General features: G+C 34.8%; 1 protein-coding gene across 5 annotated transcripts in view; it reads right to left on the bottom strand.

Moving 5' to 3' along the window:
• The window catches only part of ANKHD1 (ankyrin repeat and KH domain containing 1), a 147,245-nt gene that overhangs the window by 91,651 nt on the left and 38,748 nt on the right, over nucleotides 1-16,846 (bottom strand). For all 5 annotated transcript variants that reach the window (XM_077137183.1, XM_077137184.1, XM_077137186.1 and 2 more), the window contains exons 2-5: nucleotides 9,191-9,344; nucleotides 5,327-5,483; nucleotides 3,989-4,136; nucleotides 3,056-3,203 (exon numbers count right to left, since the gene is read on the bottom strand). In XM_077137183.1, coding sequence (XP_076993298.1) covers nucleotides 3,056-3,203; nucleotides 3,989-4,136; nucleotides 5,327-5,483; nucleotides 9,191-9,344 — 607 coding nt within the window. The remainder of the gene's footprint in view (nucleotides 1-3,055; nucleotides 3,204-3,988; nucleotides 4,137-5,326; nucleotides 5,484-9,190; nucleotides 9,345-16,846) is intronic.

Below are 16,846 nucleotides of genomic sequence, written 5' to 3'. Positions count from 1 at the left end.
CAAAAAAATATACTGGAAAGGGTTTATTATAAAGCGGACATTTTACCTCTCTTCACATTCCTCAGCTTGTGAAATAAGATTAAGTGCCATACTGAAAAATCAGTCATTATTTTTCATCTAAAATACTCCAATGTATCATTCAAAATTATTTCTTTTTCTTTCAATAATAGCTACAGCCTAGAAACATTTTCTTTCTGTGTATATTCATTTCTTAACTTTCTTTTACCTCTCTTATTTTTACAGATTTATTCATAAGGTTATTCATTGTCTTAGGTACACTTTCCTCCTGATACATATCTTTAATCTACATGTACAGTTTGACCAAGCAAGAATTACCCCAGTATAACTCCTTCAAAATAAAAATTCCTTTTAAAGGACATTACTGGAGCAACATGGCAGTGTAGTGAGGTGTGGAGTTTAGTTTCTTCTCCAGAGCAGCAGTAAATAGCCAGGAACTGTATGGAACAACTATTTGGGGAACTTCAGTCACTAGACAAATCGTACACCAGTCTGGAACGGGTAGAATGATTGAGATCCCACAAAGAACCATAAATCTCCCAAACCGTGGAGGCTGGCATCCCTCCCCCATGGGTAGGGCAGGCTGCTTCCCCAGGCGAAAAAAAACAGATCCTACTAAGAGCCAGGAAGGTAGCTCAATCAAGCTCCAACTGCAAAATTCATTAACAAATTCAGACTGCTGAAATCAGGCCCAGAGTACTGATAAACCTGGCTAAGCACTAAAGGAACCAGGAGCTTTTGACCCAGAAGAGAGGGGGCAAGGCTGACAGAAACAACAACAACAACAGAGGTTTTTTTGAGCTGAACAGCAAAAATACAGGAAAAGTGCTGGGCCCCAAGAGCCTGGGGATACTCAGAGTCATATACCTACTCCACCTCTTGATTTGAGCACCTCAAACCTGAGGAGCTCAGTTCAGCCTCTGAAAAGGAATTTTTTTTTACTTTTTTTTTTTTTCCAACTTCTTCACAGCTCATTAGACAGACCTGCAAGCACTCTCAAGCTTCAGCATTGCCCCAGGCAAGAGGAGAGTTAAGGTATGTCTGAAACACAAAGTAAATAGGTGAATGGGGAGGAATAATACCCTAGGAAGTATCTTCCCCAAGAAAAGGGGGTCAAGGCCTAGAGCAATTAGCTGCCCTCCTTCAGGGCAGCCTTTGTCTCATCTATCCACAGGACTGGCAAGGAGAGGCTGCTGATAATTAAGGCACCGCATAGCTAATGCTGGTGGGAAGCTGCAGGGTGACAACCTGGGAAGGATAGGAAGTTTAGAGGGTTCATAGGAAAGTTTGACAACCTGCTGGGTCTCACCCTCAGGGAAACCTGATACTGGTTACACCCTCTTCCTGAGAGGTGGGCCTGTTTGGTCTGGGAAAATTTGATTGGAGTCGATTATATCTGAGGAGACCCTCCTCATAAAAAAGTTCCATACAGGCAGGGCAAGAATCAGAAAAACAAAAGCTGAAAAATTATGCTCAGTTAAACAAGCTATGCTAGAGGTCTAAAAATAAGTTGGACTGAATGTCAAAGAATAGATAGAGAACAAAGCCAACCGACAAGAAAACTCTACATAAAAGAGTGAAAATAATCTCCAGAATAAACTAATTAAGGGAATCAAATGCCGAGATACCAGCAAAAAAAATAAGCCATACTAGGAAAATTGGAGATATGGCCCAGTCAAAGGAACCAACCAACATTTCAAATGTGATAACAGGAGTTGAAATAACTAATAAAGGATGTTCAAAGAGATAGTCAAAATCACATCAAAAATCAAATTGAGTTGAGGGAAGATATGGCAAGACAGATAAAGGATATAAAGAGGACACTGGAAGAACATAAAGTACTCAAAAGGTGGAAAAAAACAAATGGAAGAACTTATAGGAATGAAAGACATAACAGAAGAGATGGAAAAAACCAAATAAACAATGGGGACCTACAACAGCAGCTTTGAAGAAGCAGAAGAAAGGATTAGTGACCTAGAGGTCAGGATATCTGAAATCCTACACACAAAAGAACAGATAGGGAAAAGAATGGAAAATATGAGCAGGGTCTCAGGGAACTGAATGACAACACGAAGCACACGAATATATGTGTTATGGGTGTCCCAGAAGGTAAAGAGAAGGGAGAAGGAGAGGAAAGACTAATGGAGGAAATAATGACTGAAAATTTCCCATCTCTTTTGAAAAAAAAATAAAAGACATAAAATTACAGACTCAATAAGCACAGCATACCTCAAGCAGAATAGATACAAATAGACCTACCCTAAGACACTTACTAATCAGATTATCAAATGTCAAAGGAAGAATTTTGAAAGCAACAAGAGAAAAGGAATCCATCACATAGAAGGGAAGTGCAATAAGACTATGTGTGGATTTCTCAGCAGAAACCATGGAGGCAAGAAGGCAGTGGTATGACATATTTAAGATTCTGAAAGAGTCATCATTAAAAATATTTTTAAAACCATGTTGTTGCCTCACAACTGCATAAATTAAGTTCAAGGGAACTCATTCCCAAAACTGTCCCTATAATTCAACATAGGTAATCAAGGCTCCTACTACCTGTGATTATGGCAAGCATAAATAACTGAAAAAGAAGTCCTTGCTAAGGGAGCTTCTATGCATCCACAAGAATATCTTATTAGTAAGTGCATTCATTAAACTAGACATGAAAAACTCTAAAGGTAAATACTCTCAGGTTAATCTATAATCTAAAGTCTAGGAAGCTGTACCTAAATGAATCAAAGAATTTACACAGCGTATAATTTTGGCTCTTTATGTGCTGCATATCATTATGGTAAAAAAAAAGAGTCCCCAGCAGAAAAACTGTCCATCTCGATCAAACAGAATCTAATTTTTTATTAAAGACTTCTGAGGGTGTCAGACTATTTATACTTTACTCAGAGATAACTACACACAAAGGGTAAGGTTTTTCTATAGGCTTATAATATGGATTTCCTTAGGAATCAAATTTTAATCTCTAAAGTTATGATTAATTATATCAAGTTATTTTCCTCCAATTAACACATTATTCTCTACATACCTGTTGCAGACTGCGAGTTGACATCTGCATCATGAAGTAGTAATAGCTTCACAATATCTAAATAGCCCCCACTGGAAGCTGCCATTAGGGGAGTTATGTCTCCTTTATTCCCTCGATCTTCAACATTAGCATGCATAGCAAGCAATACCTTTAAAACACACGTACACACAGAAAGAAACTGTCAGCTCTTATTATTAATACTATTTCTAGAGACTATAATTGAATCTGGGAAGATAATCTTTTAGAGTACATGTAAGAAAAAAAAACAGAATTCCATCACCTTTTGGGAATATATACCAGTGTTCACTACTCAAAATGCCAGGTTGGATGCTATATTTTATAATACCATTGCATATTATTTTTAAGTAATGTAGGTAATCATATTAGCCATAAATATAATTGCATATTATTCTTTAAGTAATACATGTAATCATATTAGCCATCCCTATTATAAAACATGACTGCTCTTGTCAAAGAATTTGTGGTATGCTTGGGCTTATCCAGGAACAGGCAGCAAAATTACACTCAAAGACAAACTAATTGGTAAGAACATGGCTATTGCCCAATATTGCTCTAACAGAAGAAAAAGAGTAAAAAACTGGGTTAATCTGGATGCAATGAAAACCAATACTCTCCATTCAAGTTTGTATATTATTTCTAAAGACAAGTTTAAAACATAATTATTATTTCTGTCTGTTACTTATTCATTAATAGTAGCTTTCAGTAAGTCTCAAGTGGCAGAAAAATGGACCATGTCCAGCTACATGCACAAGCAACAAAATTAATTATACATTTGTTTCTATTTTACTTCCTGCAAAAAGAAAAAGGGGAAGACCTTGGTCTCTAATTATAATTACTTTTATAATTGATAAGAGTAACTAAAATATCAAAACCCTGCCACAAATTTAATCACTAAAGATTATTTCTGCTTACTTGTGCTAATTCATAATACCCTGCTGAACAAGCCAAACACAGTAGACTTTCTCCTTCTTCTGTATGTTCATTTACACTTCGGCCTTCATCTAGCAATTTACGAACAGCATTCACATCCCCATCTGAACAAGCTTCTGCCAAACTGCGACTGAAAACAAAACCACACAACAATGAACTGATACAGAAAGATTCAGGGTCCAATGATAATAAATTACATTAATATAAAGAGTTAATCATATATAAAATGTTGATATGTTAAGAAAAAAAATTGTATGAACAACTTGTTGTCTGAGCATCTTGTTTGCAACTCTAACTCAAGGATATTAACCAAGGCAGAAAGGCAGTAAGTAAATAGAAAAATAGCTGTCATTTGTATCTTTCAAAACGTTCTAGCACACACATACACACACAAATATTCTAGCACATTGTCATACTAAATTTTAAATAAGGTTTCTTAAAGCATTAGATGTACATTTTTAAACTCTACTAGTGTCTCCTTGCAAACTATCTTCAACATTATCTTTAATGCAAAGATTCTGAAAGACTTTTGGAATATAATCCTATGGCTTAAAATCTTTTCTAATAATACTGAAAGTGAAAATCTGAGTAAACAATTTTACTGCAGAGTGATCAGTATCAAGCTTTAATGTGAATACAAATCACCTGAGTTTCTTGTTAAAATGCATATTCTGATTTGGTAGCTTTGGAGTAGGGCTGAGAGTCTGCATTTCTAACAAGTTCTTAGGTGGTACAGACCATATTTGAGAAGGAAGCAACTAGATAACTGCATTAGCAACCCATTTACTGCTACTCAAGCAATTGGTTCAGAGTTTACTACTATCACCCTTAGAACAAATAACTTTTTTTAGAAATGGAAATGAGATCTTATTCAGTTTGGATTTCTCATAGACTAAAGTATAGTACATTCCACAAGAATGCTCAATAAATATGAGGGAGGGGAATACAAGAATGAAAACATAATATCCTCCTCTATATATGCTCTATTTTTATGTTTCTCCCTACATACATATATTTCTATATCTATACACACACACATAACAAGCAGATATGTGAGATGTATATCACAAGGAATTTTGTTCATAACATTTTTGTTTTTGGGGTGCATGGGCTGGGAATCGAACCCAGGTCTCTTGCATGGTAGGCATCTATATAAGCTCTTAATATACATACTTACATATTCACTAAAAATCTAATATTCATTCTAGTGGCTAAATTTTATAGTGACCCCAAAAGATGTAATTAACCAAAATCTGCTACATCCCAAAAATCCACTTCAAAAATATGTCTAATGCCCAAATAAAGTCATTATACACGTACGTATCTACTTGTCCTGCATTGTGGCTATTTTCTGCTCTCATCCGTGTCAGTGCAGCAGCAGCCTCATCCAGCGCACAACTAACTGAGGATGTCAGTCTCCGGAGTACCTCAGGATCAGCAAAAGCTTTACCATCAGCAGTTGACAATTTGCCAATTCCTTTAATGTATGTCAGTCAATCAGGTAGTGCAGAGGAAGAAAAAGCATACAAGTACAAATTGTAATTACATTTCTTAACACTTTATCTAGGGCAAAAAAAAAAAAATGGCATAGATGCCACAGATAAGGCTAACAGAAGATAAGGCTGATAATTTCAATTCTGCCACTAATGATGAAGATCATAATACAATCATACCATCTTTCTAACGCACATAATATAAATTTGTCTTCTACCTAACTCCAAATGTGAGTTAATATGATGTTTCCTGTATCAAGTGAGTGAAATTTCTCTCAAAGTACATAGTCAAACCATAAGATATCTATAGGATCACACCTATCTATTATTTTCAGTATTAATGAAAGGATATTCTGTAACTTTATACCAAACAATCCAACAGTTTCTTCCTTTGTTTAAATATTCACTTAGAACCATCTTCTGGGGCAACATTTTAAATTAAAATAAGTTCATTCTTATATTTAATATTTATTATGTGCTTATGATGTTTCAGACATTAGGAAGACAAAAATAGGGCATAATGCCTATCCTCAAGGAGCTCACAGTCTAGTGGGACTATCAGATGCCTAAGTTGATAATAAATCTTTATTGAGGAGTCAGTGATCTATGACAGAAAATTTTAGTTAATATAATCATTGCCTTTCACTGCTAAAAAATGACAGAAAAAGTTAATAAAATTTTGGGGAACTTTAAAAAAGGAAGGGAAGACTTAACCAATGAGATATCAAATGTTTGATGATGCTTTGCAAACTACAACAGTGTGATACTTGCACACACACACAAAAGATACTTCTATCAAAGATACCTAGATGAGAAAATGATGCTCCAACACTTAAAACAAACAAAAACACAAGTCTAAATATTCCTCTAAAATGTTATAAGCTCAACACATTGGCCAAAAAATGAACAAAAATACTGACCCACACACACAAAAAAGGTATTCATTAAATAATTGACTTGCACAGGTTTTAGAAAAGAGCATATCATTTTTAAAGACATCTGAGAATTTTTTGACACAATCATATTCAACAATGTCTGGAGTTAAAACTGTCAAAACATGCAAAATTTTAAAAGTGAACAATTTCTGACACCTCCTTGCAGACGAAAGTCATTATTTCCAAGGCTTGTTTTCTACAATATAGATAGGAAAACAAGCAATTCTAAGGTATCTGCTGTTTAAGAGGTTTTAGCATACCAGATTTACTAAGAACCAAAAAAGAAAATGGGAAAAGAAAAATGCTTAAGGCACCAACCAGAAGAGTTGGGTGAGAATCATGAGGTGACCAAAACAAAGACAAATGAGTTTAAAACCTTAATTATGGGTCACAGAGTAGCAGACACAAGATGAATGAGGTCCCAGTGTAAACCAGAGTAGAGATGTAATACCACCAGTAAACAAAGTTTAGTCTGGGAAAGGAAGGGAGATCAGTCCAGAGAAGCCTGGAGGGAAAGAAACATCTATTCTTTCCTCCACATGCTTCACTGCTCTAAGCAAAATAAGAGTAAAGTTCCAGAGCAAGAGGAAAAATTACGAAGTGATCATAGCATTCCCATTTCAGGAATCTTGTCAGCACTAGAGACTCACAAGAAATCCAGATCAGAAGGGAGAGATAGCAAGCGAAATAACTAAATGATCTTTTACACTTTTAAAAACATTACTAGTCTTACCCTAAATTAAACAGTCTTCTGCTAGATACTTAAACAATTTGTTCAGTCTAATTCTTGTTCATATCAGTTCCAAAAAGAGATAAAAGACAGACTGCATAACAATGATGAATCGGGGCAGGCCATGGTGGCTCAGCAGGTAAGAGTGCTTGCCTGCCATGCCCAAGGACCCGGGTTCGATTCCTGCTGCCTGCCCATGTTAAAAAAAAAAAAAAAAGATGAATCATCTGGATCTGAACCCTACCCAAATTACAGATTCATGAGCAAAAGAAATAGAAACTATTTAAGCTACTAAAACGAAAAAACCCAATCCGCTACAACTTTTATCTATACTTTTCCATAACATGGCAAAGTTAAAGGACTAACAAAATCATATCACATGAATATATTTCTAACATAATACCTACATCTTTCCAAGAATAGTATAAAAACACTCATTTTTTAATCTATTATTTTCACCCTAAGTCAATATCTGATGAAGTATAATACTTCTTCTTCCTTCAACAGGAAATAAATGAAAAGGCTGCTGTCTCTCCAGAACATCAGCTAGTTCCATCTCCCTACTCCGTATTACTGACAGCCCCTTCCAACATGAAAAAGTTAGAATGTCCATAGCCCAAATACCCCTAAAGAGTGGGATAAAACGATCAAAGGTGATGGTAGAGTTATACAGAGAAAGTAGGGTTTAACAAACGAACATGATTGCTAAATCATTAAATTGATATTTTTTTAGTCTCCAATATCTTACAGCAGCTAGAAGAAAAAAACCTAAATTGTGGAATTTTAACCCATATCAAACTTTGAAATCTGTTCTACAACTAATCGTTGTGCTGTGCTTTGAAATTTGCTTTTTTGTATATATGTGATTTTTCACACACACACATGAAGTCAATTGTGATGATAAAAAAAATATTCCTTCTAGCCTCCTATGTTCTGGAGCAGCTAGAAGGAAAAACCTGAGATGATGGTATGATAGCCCATGACAAACTCTGGGATATGTCCTGTAACTACTTGTTAAAGAGTGCTTGGAAAACTATTGTTTTTTCCTTTCTTTGCTTTGTATATATGCTATATTGTACAATTAAAAAAAGTAAAAAAAAAAAAAAAGACTTCTGTGATTTTTCTGCACACCTTCCTATTTTTAATATTAAAGCACCCAGAAACTGAATGTAATTTACTATATATTTTTAAACTTATTTTGAATTTTCTGCATTTTAATAGCTTTTAACATGGGACAAGATATGCAATGGTGTTTTAGCAAGTTTCTAGCCAAGACTTTAAGAAATAAACTATAAATAAATCTAGATTAAATTCTTATGTGTGTGTAATGTACACAAATATTTATATTAAATAAGTAATTAAAGATGGTACCATACAAAGCAAAAATATCTCAATGGCCAGATACAAAGATTAGAAAAAGTTAACATTCATCTTAAAAACTTTGTATAGTAAATAATGAAAGGTTGTACAATATAAAACAGTGATATGTAGATTTCGAGAAAGCATACTGAGATTTTTTTTTTCTGCTACTTTAAAACAAGATGACATAGTTAGGCAACCTCTTTACACCCATTTTACGTCCATTTCAATATTTAAATTAATGACTTCTAAGTAAAAATAATCTATAATTAAGTTACACATAGATTAAAGTGAACAAATGATAGCACACAGTACCTTAAAGGGGGTCAGATAAAAAGATTCATAATTTGATGAATTAAATTGATCTCACACATTATTTTATAATGTAATTGATAATAAGTAAGTTTTCATTAATAGTTATCTGATACTTTAAAAAGTGAGTTGAAAAAGAAAAGTGAGTTGAGCCCCAAAAATCACTCATTGAAAACTTTCAAACAAGAATTTTTAAATATAATTTTGAACATTTTCTTTCAGAAATAAAAAATATAATGGATTTTAAAGAGTTTTCAAATTTCATATAATATATATACTTTTAGGGTAATCATGTATAATTTTACAAGAGATACAGACTTTTAAAGAGGTGGAAAAGAGAAAAATAAAAAAGTACCTGCTGCTTCTAGTAAGGCTTCTAGTCGTGCCTGTGTCTCTGGATCCACAGTGCGTAAGTCTGCTCCTTCTGCAGAACTTGATAAGAATATCTCTGATGTTGTTTTAAGCACTGGGTTATCCAGATCTTCTTGGTCCAAAATAAATGATTCAACCTGTTTATGAATTACAGATGCAATATCCATGAAACTGTATCATTATGGCAAAGTATCTACAATTTAAGATAATATTTCTGATATGAAATTTAAATATAACCAGATAAATTATTGTAGAAATATGGGGTTATGGGAAGGGACTTTGAGCAAACAACCCAACTAACTGCTTATCTTCAGACATGGCTACAGGTATATCAGAGAGACTAGACTAATATTTCCTGGAAAACACTGTATCTTCTTTACCTAGCATAAAGCCTAAAAAAAAGTACTGAATAAAATCCTTAGGTAGCTGTATATAGGACTATATCCTAGAAATACTGGAGAACTAAATAAAAACAATAGATTGCATAGATAGATCATTAAGGTACAGTTTTCCCTGTTTTGTAAACAACTGATTTAATTCTGACCCTTAAATATATTTAACCCACCGCCAAATATTTGGAATTTTATATTCAGGGACGCTCCATGAGGTTATCAACCATATCTGTTTGTTCACTGCTCTATCCTTTGGGTTTAACAATACCTGGTACATAATAGGTATAAGCAAAAACACCTTACAAAAACAATATGTAGCCCTCTGTGCTGGTTTGAAAGGAAGTATGCCCCCTAAGAAAAGCCATGTTTTAATATAAATCCCATTTCATAAAGGTAGAATAATCTCTATTCAATAATGTATGTTTGAAACTGTAATGAGATCATCTCCCTGGGTGATGGGATTTAGTCAAGAGTGGCTGTTAAATTGGATTAGGTGATGACATGTCTCCACCTGTTTGGGTGGGTCTTGATTGGTTTATTGGAGTCCTATAAAAGAGGAAATATTTTGGAGAATTAGAGACTCAAGAGAGAGCAGAAAATGTTGCAGCACCACGAAGCAGAAAGTCCACTAGTCAGTGACCTTTGGAGATGAAGGAAAATGCCTTCCGAGGAGCTTCACGAACAGGAAGCCAGGAGAGAAAGCTAGCAGATGAGGCCGTATTCATCATGTGCCCTTCTAGCTGACAGAGAAGCCCTGACTGTGTTCGCCACATGCCTTCTCACTAGAGAGAGAGACCCTGAACTTCATCAGCCTTCTTGAATCAAGGTATCTTTCCCTGGATGCCTGTGCCTGGACATTTCTATAGACTTGTTTTAATTGGGACATTTTCTCAGCCTTAGAACTGTAAACTTGCAACTCATTAAATTCTCCCTTTTAAAAGCCATTCCATTTCTGGTATATTGCACTCCGACAGCTAGCAAGCTAGAACACCCTCCAATTACAAATCAAGTTTATTTCTAAATGAATATTCTTAAATAAAATATATACAACCTTTTGGGAAGCAATTTGGAAATGTACATTAAAATACTTCATGCCCTTTCACCCAGTAATTCTATTTTAAAGAACCTATACCTTTAAAAAATGTAAAAGGCTACATCAAAATTACTGTGCACATATTGTCATTGTAACAATGAAATTACAAAAATGAAGGAAAAAAATGAAATTGGGAATTTGGTAAATACATTTTGTACATTCACATAATGGAGTACCGTGCAGTCACTAAAAACAATGTTTAGGAAGTATATTTAATAGCATGAGTAAATATTCATAAAATTTTAAAGTATCACAAGATTCAAAACAGTATGATCGGGTGGGCCATGGTGGCTCAGCAGGCAAAGTTCTCGCCTGCCATGTGGGAGACCCGGGTTCAATTCCTGGTGGCTGCCCATGTGAAAAAAAAAAACAAAAAAAACCCCAGTATGACCCTTATTTTGTTAAAAGTATATATGTGTGTATACTCATGAGGATACATTTATATACCTACATATGTCTATAATAAGCAATTATGTATAACCTGAGAAGTTGATAAATTTGTAGACAAATAAGGAAAGAGGAACTGAAAGGTGAAGTACTTCTCCAAGGTCACACAGCTAATAAATGGCAAAGTTAGGTTTCAAACCTAGGCTATTTGTGGTTGCAAAGTCTGTGCTTTACCACAGGACATACTACTACATAAATTTATAAACAAAGGGCCACAATATCTGGGCTGTATGATTTGGCATATATGGATAGCTGGTCATGAGTTTTTATAATGGATACAAAATAAAGATAGCCTAATAAAGACAGTAAAGCTAAAATGACTTAGACATAGTTTACTTATCTAATGATATACTATAATTTTGCATAACAAATTTTTAACTTCAGCACTATACTGTAACACAGCTTCTATAACATGTAATTACTGACAAAGAAGATATCATTCTAGAGCCATATCCATAGTTAAATGTAGTCTACTGATTGTCAAATGACCTTGAAAGGTAAACACCTGTACAACAAAGAGCTGTTGTCAGCCCAAGAAATTACATAGATATCTGCAGGAATATATATCTGCCAGTAGGAAGGATAGATAATACCATCATTCCAGTGGGAAAATTCTGTAATTTTTATTAAAGATAGTATTTAGATATTAAAATTTCTATTTTATAGAAAGCATTGATATGCTGTATGCTGACTATATGTATTTTCTAACATTTTAAAAATTCAAATTAAGGATTTCCAATTGTTTCCTATTCATTTACCTAATATTAACCAGAGGTCTGTTATATACAAACCACCATCAGAACAAAAATAGATTAGAAGAAATAAGACAAAGACTCCAATCACTATTTCAAAATATTTGAGGAATAATTAGTACAATCATACGTATTTGGGAGGAAGAAATCATTTCCAGTTCCAGTAATCCATGAAGACTTTGCACAGTTACATCATTTGAGCTAGGCTTTGAAAGATGCGTAGAATTCCAACAGGTGGTCAAATATGGGGTCATAAGTGAGCAAAAGAGTACGAGTGTTTCAGGTGGAGGAAGCAAATGAAGTAGAAATCAGGCTTAGAAATGCATTCAGGAAATGATGAACATACACTCTCAAAAAAAATAAGGTTGACTGTGGGAGAAAGATGGAGCAGAAGCTCTAGAAATCAGTTCCTCCACCAGAAAACTATTAAACAGGTAAGAACTGTCTAAATCAAGTATTTTGAAACTCTGGAGTCTAGTGTAACGTTGTGCAGCATCCAAGGAAGAGAAAGGAGAGACTGGTAAGAGTGTCCCTAGCCACCTTCCAGCTGGGAAGCTGACCTGGGGGAACTCCTCTTCAGTTCACTCCCCTCTCCAAGAATTTGCCCTTCAGGCAAAAACAGCTTCAGACAGCAAAAGCAGAATAAGAAACAACTGAGTAGGGTAGCCAGGAGCAAAGGTTTACTTGCTTTAAGTCTAGCTGTAGAGCACCGAGGAGAGGGACAAAGTCTGTTTCCTGGTGAGCAGAGGGGATATTCAAATTCCTATAAATGGAGGGAATCCTAAGGCCACTAACAAGCATAAGCCCAGGACAAACACAGGTTCAGAAAAGATGGAGGATCCCACACTTTCATTCGCCCTGGGCTGACCTTGATAGGAGGGTTGAACGCTGAAGGAGACCACTAGCCAATAAAAAGCCAATCTGAAGGACTTTGAAAGGTGTTTTTGCATTGGTTTGTTTTGGTTTTGTTAATTCCTGGCACTGAAAAATCTCTCTGATTTTATCCATAGTTGGATAAAAATTAAAGAAACAACTTAAGAACTAAATCTGAATTAACAATTTAAAATATTAAAATGTATAATGTGCGATAAAAGATTACAAGATAAAGAAGCAGAAAATGATCCAAAGAAAGAGGATAAAAATCCAGAAACATCAATGAAGAAGGCCAGACTGTGGACATACCAGACAAAGACTTAAAAAAAAAAACCAAAAAAACCCATCTTGAATATGCTCAAGGCAATGAAGGAAAATGGAGAAAAGAACTAAATAATATAACACCTCAATAAAGAGATGGAAATTTTAAAAAGGAACCAAACAGAACTACTGGTGGTGAATGCAGAAATAATTGAAATGAAAAATTCCCAGGAGGTTTGCAAGATCAGAATGGAGCTGGCAAAAGAAAGAACCTGTGACCTTGAAGACGAGACAAATGAAATTAGTTAGGCCGAGTACCAGAAAGAAAAAAGAGTTAGAAAAAATAAAAATAGCCTAGGAGATCTGTGGAAAAGCATTCAATGTATCAATATACACATCACAGGAGTCCCAGAGGGAGAATAAAGAAATGGACAGAGGAATATTCAAAGAAATAATTGCAGAAAACCTTCCAAATTTGACAGAAGACATATCCAAGAAATCCATTAAAATACCAAACAAGATAAGGTGAAGAAAAATATATACACACACACAGAGGTCAAAATATCTAAAGCAAATGATAAAGAGAGAATTCTGAAAACTGTAAAAGAAAAGCAACATGCTATGTACAAGGGAGTCTCAATTAGACTAAGTGCTGACCTCTCATCAGAAATGATGGAGGCAAGGAGATAGGGGTAGAAGTACTTAAAGTGTTGAGAGAAAACAATTGCCAATAAACAATTTTATGTCCAGCAAAACTTTCTTTCAAAAGTGAGGGAGAAATTAAGATATTTCCAGGTAAACAAAAGCTGAGGGAGTTCAGTACCACTAGACCTGCTACACAACGAATGCTAAAGGGAGTTCTTCAGACCGAAAGGAAAGGACACTTGACAGTGGATCAAAGTGGGATAAAGAAATACAGATCTCTGGTAAAGGTAATCACTTGGGTAATTATAAATGCTAGTAATATAATGTATTGAATTTTAAAGTATGTAACTCCACTTCTTCTTAAAGTAGCTAAAATAAAAAAACAGAAAAGCAATGATAAATCTATGATTTGAACTTACTACAGACAAAGATATGATATGTAACAAGTATTTAAAAAGGTGAGGGGCGGAGGGATATTAGAATAGATACATGTATTGAAGTTAATTCAGTATCAAATAAAGAATGATTGTTATATATTTAGGATGTTAAATTTTAACCCCTGGTAACCACAAAGAAAATACATGAAAATATATCCAGAGAGAAAAGAGAAGGAACTCAATACAGAACAATACAAAAACTATGAGAGTAGGCATTAAGGGAAGAATTGAGGGTCAAAAAAAGTTTAAGACTTATAAAAACTAACTAGCAAAATGGCAGAAGAAAGTCCTGTATTATCAGTACCTTAAATGTGGACAGATTAATAATCAAAAAGTACTAGCAAAGTACCTGAGGGAGAGGAGAAAGATTATAGAACTATTAAAACCCTTCCCATCAGGAAATCCCAATACTGTGTCAAACCTCAGGGATACCCAAATCAATAGGCCATGCCTTCAGTCATGAGGCTTACTCTGGTGAAGCTTACGTAGGCAGTGGAGAAGCTTAGACTACCTATAGGCGTGCCTAAGAGTTACTTCTGGAGGACCTCTTTTGTTGCTCAGATGTAGCCTCACACTCTCTAAGCCCAATTCTGCAAGTGAAACCCTACGTTGGACATGATATCCAGGGGTGAAAGTCTCCCTGGTGACGTGGGAGAGGACTCCCAGGGATGAATCCAGAACTGGTACCATGGGATCAACAATTATTACATCCTGACCAAAGGGGGAAAAGAAGTGTAATTAATAAAGTATCAGTGGCAGAGAGAGTTCAAATAGAGTTGAGAGGCTACTCTGGAAGTTGCTTTTACACAAGCTTCAGGTAGACCTTGCTACCTGTCATAACCTGCCAATCCCCAACCAGGACCATTCCAGCCAATCCTAAAGAACACCTAGGGCAATATATAAGATTTCACAAGGGTTCCATGCACTAGAGTAAGTTTCCAGAAACCGACAACCTCCAGATGGGTCCCTGGTCCAGATAAGTCCTGAAACCTAGACCAGCCTCTCCAGAACATCAGACAGTTCCACCTCCCTACCCCATATTAGTGACAGACCCTTCCAACAGCAAAAATTTAGAATTGCCATAGCCCAAACAACTAAAGACAGGTATGGAAAGATCAAAGGTGATGGTGGAATTATACATAGAAGATAGGATTTAACAAATGAGTATGAATGCTGACTCATTAAATTGGTATCTCTTTTAGTCTTCAGTATTTTAGAGCAGCTAGACACAAAAACCTGAAATTGTGAAATTGTAGCCCATGTCAAAGTCTGAACTATGTTCTACAAATAATTGTGGTGCTATGCTTTGAAATTTATAGCTGTTTTGTATATATGTTATTGTTCACAAAAAAAGAAGGAAAAAAAGTTGATTGTTATGATAAAAAAGTATTTAAGCCCTTTAGCATTCTATATTCTAGAGCAGCTAAGAAGGAAAACTATGAGAGGATTGTATGGTAGACCATGACAAACTCTGGGATATAGTCTGTAACCACTTTTTGAAGACTGCTTTGAAAACGATTGCTTTTTTATTTCTTTGCTGTGTATATTTGTTATATTATACAATAACAAAAGTAAAAAAAAAAAAAAAAAAAGTAAATGGATTAAACCCTCCAGTCAAAAGGCAGAGATTAGCAGAATGGGTAAATAAGCATAACCCAACTATATGCTGTTTACTACAAGAGACTCACCTTAAATGCAAAGGCATCAGTAGGTTGAAAGTGAAAGGAGAGAAAAAATACATACCATGCAAGTAATACCCAAAAAAGAGTTGGGGTAGCTGTACCAATATCAGATAAAATAGACTTTAAATCAAAAACTGTTAAAAGGAACAAAAAAGGTCATTATATACTGATAAAGGGGTCAATTAAACAAATATAACAATTATAAATATATATGCACACAAAAACATAGCCCTAAAATATATGAAACAAATATTGATGGATTTGAAGGAGGAAACAGGCAGTTCTACATTAACAGTGGGAGAATTCAACACATCGCTTATAATAATGGATAGAACATCTAGACAGAAGATCAGCAAGGAAATAGAAGACCTGAATGATACCCTAAACCAGTTAGGTGTATAACAGACAAATATAGAACACTTGAACCAATAGCATCAGAATATCCATTCTCCTCTAGTGCACAGAGATCATTCTTCAGGACAGACTATATGTTGGGTCACAAAACAAGTCTCAATAGCTGGAAAATACCGAAATCATACAATGTTTCTTCTCTGATCATAACTGAATGAAGTTAGAAATCAATAACAGGGAGAAATGGAAAATTCACAAATATGTGGAAATTAAACAACATACTCTTAACCAATAGATCAAAGAAGAAATCACAAGAAACTAAGAAATATCTTGCGGCAAATAAAAATTAAAGCACAACATACCAAAACTTACAGGATGCAGTAAAGGCAGTGCTGAGAGGGAAATTTATAGCTCTAAATGCTTATGTTAAAAAAGGAAGAAAGATATTAAATCAGATCCTCAAAACTGGAGAACCCAGAAAAACAAGAGCAAATTAAAACCAAAGGAGGCAGAAGGAAGGAGATAACAAATATTAGAGTGGAGATAAATGAAATAGAGAGTATAAAACAACAGAATCAACAGAACCAAAAGCTGGTTCTTTCAAAAAAAGCAATAAAATTGACAAACCTTTAGCTATATAAACAAATTAAAAATGAGGACACATACAATTAAATCAGAAATGGAAAGAGGACCTCCAAAACAAAAA

This window comes from Tamandua tetradactyla, chromosome 20 (genome assembly GCF_023851605.1).
Source record: "Tamandua tetradactyla isolate mTamTet1 chromosome 20, mTamTet1.pri, whole genome shotgun sequence".
Lineage (NCBI taxonomy): Eukaryota > Metazoa > Chordata > Mammalia > Pilosa > Myrmecophagidae > Tamandua > Tamandua tetradactyla.
The sequence above is the reverse complement of the archived record's forward strand: the minus strand, read 5'-3'. Positions and strand labels throughout refer to the sequence as shown.